Source organism: Myotis davidii, unplaced genomic scaffold, assembly GCF_000327345.1.
Source record: "Myotis davidii unplaced genomic scaffold, ASM32734v1 scaffold616, whole genome shotgun sequence".
Classification (NCBI taxonomy): Eukaryota; Metazoa; Chordata; class Mammalia; order Chiroptera; family Vespertilionidae; genus Myotis; species Myotis davidii.
In genome coordinates this window covers 3,831,020-3,841,596 of record NW_006291965.1, presented here as the reverse complement: position 1 = coordinate 3,841,596, position 10,577 = coordinate 3,831,020, and the positions used below count along the sequence as shown (strand labels likewise).

The window sequence follows — 10,577 nt, the reverse complement described above, 5'->3', positions numbered from 1 at the left end:
CAGAGGAGGGGTTGAAACCCAGTCGCTACTCCTCAGCGCAATGATAGCCACTGGAATCCTGTTTTCTCATCTTTAAATGCTTAGTTTAAATCCTTAAACTAAGATATTGTATTTCCCAAAGTGCCAAAATCTCCTGTTGATGAACTTTCTATAAATACATGGACAATAACTTCTCTCAGGCTGTTCACACATCAAAAAAATTAATTTGTTATGGAAGAGCAAATCAAGGGAGGATTTAATGTGTGGAAAAATTAGCATTCACTGTAGGCTAAAGGCGAAATACATTAAATGCATCAGAAAGGGTACATTTTGAAACTTAAAATTTAGCTCTTAGTAATTATGGAAGTTTATTTACCATATCCTCTTTTTACTGTAGGTATTGAGGGACAGACTTTTTATTTTTTTATATTTATTTTTAAATATATTTTATTGATTTTTTACAGAGAGGAAGGGAGAGGGATAGAGAGTTAGAAACATCGATGAGAGAGAAACATCAGTTGGGTGCCTCCTGCACTCTCCCTACTGGGGATGTGCCCGCAACCAAGGTACACCAAGGTACATGCCCTCGATGGGAATCTAACGTGGGACCCTTGAGTCAGCAGGCTGATGCTCTATCCGCTGAACCAAATTGTTTAGGGCAAGGGACAGACTTTTTAAAAAATTCTTCATTGTTTAAAGTATTACATAAATCCCCTTTTCCCTCCATTGACCTCTACCCAGCCACGCCCACCCTCCAGCACATGCCCTCACCCTCCTACTGTCTGTGCCCACTGATTATGCTCATATGCATGCATACAAGTTCTTTGGTTGATCTCTTTGATATTTATCTTTCTCTGACTGGCTTATTTCACTTAGCATAATGCTCTCAAGTTCCATCCATGCTGTTGCAAATGATAAGAATTCCTCCTTTTTTACAGCAGCATAGTGTAGATGCACCAGTGTTTTTTAATCCACTCTTCTGCTGATGGGCACTTAGGCTATTTCCAAATCTTAGCTATTGTAAACTGTGCTGCTATGAACATAGGGGTGTATATATCCTTTCTGATTGGTATTTCTGATTTCTTGGGATATATTCCTAGAAGTGGGATTACTGGGTCAAATGGGAGTTCCATTTTTAATTTTTTGAGGAAACTCCATACTATTCTCCACAGTGGCTGCACCATTTTGCATTCCCACCCGCAGTGCAAGAGGAATCCTTTTTCTTCACACCCTCACATTTTCAGAATTTTTCTTTTGGGCTTGAAAACTGCTAAAATCTAGTCAGGATGGTAAGTAACATTGCCAGTCAATTGTATGCTGTAAATTACAAGCCTTAGGGATGGGATGTTCTTTTTTCCTAACTGGAAAAGGAAATGATGTAATACAACATGTTATTCTACTACTGAAAATCTTTAATGATTTTGCTGGTTTCTAAAATAGTGTAAGTTTATATATATACTAGAGGTCTGGTGCACAAAATTTGTACGCAGGGTCGGGGGAGTCCCTCAGCCCAGCCTGCACCCTCTCACAATCTGGGACCCCTTGGGGAATGTCCAACTGCCAGTTTAGGCTTGATCCCATGGGATTGGGCCTAAACTGGCAGTCAGACATCCCTCTCGCAATTCAGGACCGCTGGCTCCTAACTGCTTGCCTGCCTGCCTGCCTGCCTGATTGCCCCTAACTGCTCGCCTGCCTGCCTGATCGCCTCTAACCACTCTGCCTGCCTGATCGCCCCTAACTGCCTCTGCCTTGGCCCTGCCGCCACAGCTTCATCCGGAAGGGCATCTGGAAGGTTGTTCGGCTGCCTGGTCTAATTAGCATATTATGCTTTTATTATTATAGATGAAAGAAGAATAAGCCATGAGGGTGAGATCCACATTATGGATGAATGGCCTTAGGAGAAGAAATGCCAGAGAGCTTTCTCCCTTTTCCTGTCTCCACCATGTGAGGATGCAGGGAGAAGGTGGCCATTTATAACACGGCAAGAGGGTCCCCATCAGGTACGGAATCTGCCAATACATTCATCCTGGCCTCCCAGCCTCCAGCACTGTGAGAAATCAATGGCTATTGTTCAAGTCACTTGATCTATGGCATTTTGTTAGACCAGCCAGAGCTGACCAAGACAGAAATATAAGAAGAAAATTTAAACACAGATTGGCAGTGTCTAAAAGGGTTTTGGTGCTTTGGGGAGCACAAGGGGCGGAAACAGAATGTTGTATCTCTCCATCTTGGGTCCTGAAACCCTGAGGTGTTTTTTTCTTATCGTAGGAAAAGGCAGGAGGGGACTGAAGTCCCAACTTGGCAGCCATCTGAAGAGCTGCAGAGCAGGCTGCAGCAGTGGGCCTGCCAGCTTCTTCATGGCTGAGTCAGAAAGGCCAGGACCCGCTGCAGTGCACCTGGCCCGCGTACATTTCCGCTATTAGCAGTCAGTGTTGGAAGGTGCACTTATGTTCACCCTGCATATCTGGGCTTATCGACCTGCAGCCCAAGTCTGCGGAGAAGCTGGGGCTCACTCGAGGGAAAACCTGAGTGCTGTTCACGCCCCCAGACATTTTCCACTCCTGCGCATCTCTGCTGCCTGAAAGCAGAGGGGGGCGGGGGGAGAAATAACAAGATCCAAACCACTGGACAAAATCATTATTCTCTTCATTAAAAAGCTGTCACGCGCAGATTGGACCTGAGAAGCAATTAAGCAATGAGCGGAAAGGAAGGCTCCACACCTACCACTAGTATTGAGGTTGCAACTGACAGATCATAACATTTACCAATTGTAAATGTACATACTGATGAGTTTTACCGAATTGGGTGAGTTTTACTGGAGATTCTTATTCAGTAGGTCTGGCTGGTGCCTGAGAATTTGCCTTTGCAGCAAGTTCTCAGGTGCTGCTGACACTGCTGGCCTGGGGACCACACTTTGGGAACCTCTGCTCTACTGAACTCCTGGCCATTTCCCTTCTTACCGCATGATGAATTCCTTAAAGCATAATCTCAACTTGTTGTGATGTCGATAGAGTTTTGGGTCAGCTGGAATTTCGGCCAAAAACACTTGGGCTACTTCCAGTGGTCCCTGAAGGAGAAGGCAGGAAAATAATACTCACATTGGAAATAAAACGACATTACTTGGAAGAAAATCTTGGCACGATTTCTTAATTTGAACATTTAATTTTGTAGTTGGTTTGATCAAAACAAATAAAAATATAAAAGGAGGTCTTAAACTCTTCAGGGATCTTTGATTCTCAAGGAGCAGTCTGGAGTTTTCAGAGAATACTCAGAAGCATAAACGTATTTTCTTAATCAAATGCTACTAATAATAGGTTTCCTTGAATATATAAAGATAACGATACTACATCAAAGGGCATGTGCTTTGAGCTGCTTTTATAAAAATGGGGATTGTCTTGCTCCCATTCAGATTCATTTGCTCAGTTGCCCTAGAGGGGAATGTAGAGTACATATGTAGTCCATGGTTGTAGGCTGATACAGTCTTCTATTTTCATCAAAGGATTGGGACTTACAAAAGCAAAAGCTTCCTAATATTTTCTGGTCTTAGAAATATAATAGTCATTTCTCCTCTCTGCTATTTTTGTTCCCTTGACGTTATGTGGACACAGAATTTTGCAGGGGAGTCCAATTGTGCTGAGTGAGAAAAGAGTCGCAGAGCTCAAGAGTTTCTGAGTGTGGAGGTGTGGACAAGAGCGGATTTAGATCTGAAATTAAAGTGGTCCATTGGACAGAGTACTAAGCTGGCATCTTCCTCCATCTGAGACTGGGCTAATTAATCCATGCTGAATTTGGGAGTCAAGATTCTAACGGGTCTGAGAAGATCCAGTCTGGTCTAAAGTGGCCCAAGAAGCCTGGTCCCAGGTCACTCCTGGTTAGCAAGGCTCCTGGCATGCTGGCTTCATCTGATGACTGACCCAGCAGTTGCATGTTCCAGACCCTTTCCTCATTCTCCTACAGGTTTCTTAGATTAGCCTCAAGCCCTGCAACAACTCTGGCTAAATTGGTCATGACTAAGCATTCTTCAATAGGACCCCAGGTCTCAATCATATTGCTGAGTCTGGTCCCAAGTCAGAAAATGCTACTCCTTAGATCAGTGGTTCTCAACCTGTGGGTCGCGACCCCTTTGGGGGTCGAACGACCCTTTCACAGGGGTCACCTAAGACCCTCAGAAAACACATATATAATTACATATTGTTTTTGTGATTAATCACTATGCTTAAATTATGTTCAATTTGTAACAATGAAATTAGGGGTCACCACAACATGAGGAACTGTATTGAAGGGTTGCGGCATTAGGAAGGTTGAGATTAGGAAGGTTGAGAACCACTGCCTTAGACGGTCCACTCAGTCTCCAGGATTTCTTTTCTACCTTGGGTTGTTGCATAAGCAGAAGAGGTCACTCAAAGTGTTCTGAACCTCACAAATCTTCAGCCCAAATTGAGGAACATTATTTGTGTGCTGATCAGACTCCCCATGAACCTCAAGGAAGGAAGGTGCAAACATATGAAAATCAAGATAATAAGAACCAGAGGAGCTGCCACTAGCTCGTTTTGCTGACCTGATTCACGGTAGCTCCGACGGAGCCCTGCAGCACCATCTGAAGCATCTTGGCGTCGGGGGGCTCTTGGTGAATGGCAACTGCCAGCTGCAGGGTCTTCTTCTTCATATCTTCAATGGCAACTTCGATTGGTGTCAAAACAAACTGAACATAAGACAGAAATGTAGGAAAGTCACTTTCAGATCTTATAAGCCAGGAAAACCTGGAGCTATGACATAGAGGGCACCTGGATTTGAAGAGAAACTAAGGAGGCTTTCAGAGTAATTTAAAATAATCTGGAAAGGTTAAGAGGAAGGAAGGGCCTAACATTTTTTGAGTGCTTATTATGTTCCAAGAACTTTGCATACGCTTATTATTTACTCCTTTAAACAACCTCCTTATTTTCTCCATTTTATAGTCCAAGAGGGAGTTGTAAGGTGACGACAGTGCCACAAAAATGACACAGGTAGTAAGCTAGAAGGCCAGAATCTGATTGTAATAATGTCTACATTTAAAATCCATGCTATTAAAAATAGAGCACTCAAGATTTTCTTTCCCACTATAACGCAAGATTTTGGCATCAGGTGTGCCTTCTCCAACTACCCTGAAGGTGCATTCCTAGTAAACAGAATTCTCTCAAGGGTCAATCTGCTGGCTGCTAAGTTCTGCTGGTTTAGGATATGATCCTTCATGAATGTTATGAGTGAATTCATGTCCCCCTAAGTTCATATATCAAAGTCTTAAGCTCTAGTACTTCAGAATGTGGCCTTATTTGAGATAAGGTCTTTACAGAGGTAACCAAGTTAAAGGTGGTCATTAAGAAGGGCCCTAATCCAGTATGACCTAGGTCCCTATAAGAAGAGGACATCTGGACCCAGAGACATGCATAGAGGGAAGATAATATGAAGACACAGGGAGAAAGGTGGCCATCTACAAGTCAAGGAGAGAGGCCTCAAACAGATCCTTCCCTCACAGCCCTCACAAGGAACCAACCCTGCCAATACTTTGAATTTTGACTTCTGGCCTTCAGAACTAGGAGGCAATAAATACAGCAGATGCCTTCTGTTATTTGAGCCATGCAATGTGGGACTTTGTTAAAACAGCCCTAACAAATGAATATATTGAAGTTCTCAGAGAACAACAGATGGCCAAGAAAAATTATAAAGGCTCCTCTTGGGACCATGGGTTTATTTTTGTGCTATGCCTTTATGTCCTAGTGTTCCAAAGTCCAGAACAATAAGAAATACAGCAGATGCCTTCGAAACCATCCTCCTCTTAACGGAGTCACCAGTTCAGGCTTTCCTTGCCCTTGTGAAACCCACTATCTGACGCGCTTGCTGAACACCTGAGCACGTGGCCCACTCTCCAGTGAGCTCAGTCACTTCTGGTTCTGCCCCGTGAGGTGTGCAGTCATCACAATTCACCTGTGTTTATTAACCAACTTGATCATGCCTGTTATACTTGTTATTTGAATGACCTAATCTAATAATGCTCAAACTATGGGTGTGGAAAGGGCAAGAGTTGTTTCTATAAAAACCAAGCTGATTGCTTGGACAAAGCATTATGAAAAGCAGTTTCTATAAAGATTCCTGCCATATTAGGTGTGCACAAGACAACTATAAAAGGCTAGGGTTAAAAAAAATCATAAAAATCCAGGAGGATTCTGCCAGCAAGGATTTTTAACTCTCACTCTGTTTTATATAAATAAAAACTGGAAGTTATAGACAGTGCATTATGGGTGGGGTTTACATAAGACAATGCTGAATTGTGAGAGCCCAACCCAAAATCACAGAGAAGGTTTGGCCCTGTATAAAATAAATGACAAATAAGTGTACATGGATGTGTTTTAAAGTAAAACTAAAATGTTTAAAGTACGGTTAATTTTGAATGATCTGTGGCCTGAGATACTTTCTTGATCAGTCCCACGGATGAGACGTCTCCCATACACAGAACCCCAGAAGAGAAAGGGGTCCTTCCTGTCAGTACAGATGAGGAAACTGAATGAAGACAGGGGGTTGAGCAATGTCGCAGGAGGAAGCTGGGTCTGGAAGGCAGGGGGGCTCCTTATCCACTTTGCATGGAGCCCTTCCTCCAGCTTCACCCCTTGTCCCTGGGGCTGCTTGCCTGCCATTCCTGTCTCTAATAACTAACCACCCGACTGCGCCTAACTCACCTGTAAGCCTTTACAGATATAAAGACTTAATACAAAGTGTTTAAAATGTAAATATATACAGTTCATACAAATGTATCATTAAGATACACATTTAAATTATAATTCTGTAAACATTTATATTAAAGATAGAACTTTAAAATAGAAACTACTGAAATATAAAGTAGTGCTATGAAATACGTAGCTGCCTCAATGGAATTCCCTGGCACCACAAGAATGAGAGAACAGCCACTGAAATGGTATTTCCAATGTGTCCCTTTTTAGATTTCACTCCAGTCTGCCATGAGGGAGGGTTGCGTTGCCCACTCATTCGGTGGCAGCCTCAGTCCAGAGCCCGTCCCCAGCAGGGCCCATTACCTCCTCCTTCTGGATGACGCTGATGCGGGTCTTGATGTAGGGGAAGGCGTGCATGGTGGTCAGCACGGTATTCCGCCGGTACTGCTCGTGCAGCTCTCCCCGCGGCCGCCCCTCCAGGGTGAAGGGGGTGGTGTACATGAACCTCCGCAGGTTGAAATTCTTCTCAAAGTAGGTTACCCTGTCTTTCATCTCATACTCATCAAAGTAAGGCTCCACAAAAGTGATCTGTATGTAGGCCTGAGGGAGAAAAGGCAGGGGAAGGAGGAGATGAGCGATTCTGCAAACAGCCAGCCAGGACGCACTGGAGAGGCATGCTGGAACCAGCGCCGAGGCACCGCCCCTCTGAGTTCCCTAAGGCCACAGAAGCTGAGTGCATCGGGGAGACTTCAGCAGTCAGCCAGGCCTCCTCTCCACCCCAGGGAGAGAGAGCACAGTGAGAAGGAGAGGGCAGTGTGTCTCTGTAAAGTCACATCCACAAGCCACCCCTCCTGACTGAGCCAACTGGAACTTGGCATGAGAGTTTGCAAACTGCTAGTCCAAAGAGACAAACGTTCCTTCCCAGAACAACCATGACTGCTGCACATTTGGTAGCATGGCCAAACGAAATGAAACGGACAACACCAAGTGCTGACAAAGATGGGGAGCAGCTGAAACTTTCATACACTGATGGTGGGACTGCAGAATGGTACAGTCACTTTACCAAAGAGTTAGATTTCACTGACCACACGACCCAGCATTCCCACTGCACGTGCATCCCCAAGAGAAATGGAAACATATGTTCAAGTAAAAACCTGTACACAAAAGTCTGCAGCAGCATTATTCAGAATAGACAAAACTAAAAACAACCCAAATGTTCCTCAAGTGGGGAATGGATAAACAAATGGTGGTACATCCAGGCAATGGGATACTACTCGGCAATACAAAGAATCAAACTACCACACCATGGATGAATCTCAAGTGTGCTGTGCTAAGTGAAAGAAACCAGACTCAAAAGGCTATCGTGGGATTCCATGGATTTCCTGTAGAATGTCATTGACATGACGTTCTGGAAAAGGAACAATTGCAGAGACAGAATACAGATCAGTGACTGGCAGGGGCTTAAAGCAAAGGGAAGAAATGGCCACAGAGGTGCACAGGGAAATACTTTGGGGTGATGCAACTCTTACATATCTTGATCATGGTGGTGGTTACATGTGTTTGTCAAAACTCATAGAACACCAAAAGAGCCAATTTTTATTGTATGTACCCCATTAAAACACACATACACACACATACACATACATACATACACACACACACACACACACAGAGTGAATGAGAGCACTTAACTAAGAAAGAAGGTCTCTTTAAAAAACTAAAACAATGACAATGACCACAGCATTTACAACACCCGCCCACTGAAATGGTTGGGTGAGGTCACTGATCTCAGAGCATAAATCACTATTTAGTGTGATGAAATCTGGTCATAATTCTGGGTTCAGTTTCTTATTTAAACTCTCACAACCTACTCAGGGCATTTTAAAAGAGGGAAGAAGAGCACCTTGTGTCAGGGGTGTCACCAGTGACTCTCCAGAGCATGTGCTGTGCACAGATCATTGTGGGCACACGGCCCATTCCCACTTTCAAAGACCTCAAACATTTCTGTCTGAAGCTTAGCTCAGGTCTGACCAGTTAATGTTTCAAACCTAGACTAGGGGATGTGTCTAAAATGAGCAAGTCTTCTGAAATATGCAGAAAAACAAACTATTACATTTGGCCCATTCCTTCCTACTTGCATCATCTTCTTAATATCCTGGAGGACAGTACTGGGAGAAGAGTATGGACTCTTCATCGTGTAACCCTGCCAGATTGCAACTGCTCCTCTGTCCCCAACCCTTAATAATTCCTTGACCTTGCATTATTTCCAACAGTTTAGAATGCTCTCTCATGAACATATGTCTATGGGCTGGGCAGTAGGCATCCTTCTGTGGTGTAATCTTATATAATAAAAGCCCAATATGCAAATTGACTGAATGGCAGAACGACCAGTGGATCGACTGGTCGTTGTGATGCTGACTGACCTACAGGGGGCAGACGCTTAATGCAGGAACTGCCCCCAGCCCATAGGCCCCAGGCCAGCCAAGGTGGGTGCCAGTGGGTGCCCCCCAATCATCCTGCCGGTCGCCCCACAGATCCACCCTGATTGCCGGCCTGGCCTAGGGACCCTACCCGTGCATGAATTTTATGCTCTGGGCCTCTAGTAAAGAATATATCTGATCTTTGCATTTCTAGGCACAGTGTCGGTATAGTACTTTTCAGAGCTTTGTGCCATTCTAGTGAATTATCTAATCTGGGGGGTGAACAGGAATGTCCAGGTTTGTAGCCATCTAGATAGAGGTGTGGGTAGCTCAGGGGCCCTACTTGAGGCTGGTATCTCAAGTGAGAGCAGTCCTACGGAGGACTGAGCCTGTCCCTGGTGGTGTGTGATGCGAACTCCTGTGGTGAGTGTCAGAGTGTACTGCGGTCCGCCTAGTTAGGGGTGAGACAGGACACACCCTCACATGAGAAGTGAGGAAACTGAACTCCAAGCCCTTTGCATCATTCCCCAAAAGCACATTCGCCTGCACTTGCCTGGAAGGACTACCTGCAGCCTGGAAAAGTTGTCAGTGAGAAGGTTGCATCATTTTTTTAAATCCTTACCGTGAGTGTCAGAGTGTACTGCGGTCCGCCTAGTTAGGGGTGAGACAGGACACACCCTCACATGAGAAGTGAGGAAACTGAACTCCAAGCCCTTTGCATCATTCCCCAAAAGCACATTCGCCTGCACTTGCCTGGAAGGACTACCTGCAGCCTGGAAAAGTTGTCAGTGAGAAGGCTGCATCATTTTTTTAAATCCTTACCTGAGGATATGTTTATTGATTTTAGATACGAGAAGGGAGAGGTGGGGGTGGGGGAGGAGAAAAGAAGGGAAAAAGGGAGGGAAGGAGGGAAGGAAAATAGAGAGGGGGTGAGGGAGGGAGGGAGGGACAGAGACAGAGAAACATCAATGTGAGAGAGAAATATTGATTGGTTGACTCCTCTACATGCCCAGGCCAGGAATTGAACCTGCAACCAATGTATGTGACCTGACCGGGAATCCAACCTGCAACCTTTTGGTATCCAGGATGATGCTCCAACCAACTGAGCCACCCAGCCAGAATGGGCGCACCTTTTTAACATGTTTTAAATTGAGGGTTTTATTAAGAGTATGGTTTTGAGGATAAAGGGCTCTGAGTTTGAGTACTGGCTTCGGCACCCGAGTGACCACGGAGAGTTGCTTAACCACGTCACACCTTAGTTCTCTCACCTGTACAATAGGAATAACTACACCTACTTCAAAGGGCCATCGGAGAATGCAATGATGTATGTAAAGGGCCTAATGCAGTCCCAGGTACAGAGCTGGTGTTTAATGAGCAGTAGCTTTTATTGTGATTCCTACCTTTGAGTGTGGTTTCTTTAAGATCTAAACAAATAGCAGTTGAACCCTAGACAGAAAGACTTGGCTGTACTAAAATG

General features: G+C 44.5%; 1 protein-coding gene across 1 annotated transcript in view; it reads right to left on the bottom strand.

Annotated features, from left to right (window-relative positions):
- DOCK8 (dedicator of cytokinesis 8) overlaps nucleotides 1–10,577 on the bottom strand; it is a 200,976-nt gene that overhangs the window by 5,534 nt on the left and 184,865 nt on the right. The window contains 3 exon segments of the mRNA XM_015565032.1: nucleotides 2,940–3,046; nucleotides 4,538–4,681; nucleotides 7,044–7,280. Of these exon segments, the coding sequence (XP_015420518.1) occupies nucleotides 2,940–3,046; nucleotides 4,538–4,681; nucleotides 7,044–7,280 (488 nt within the window).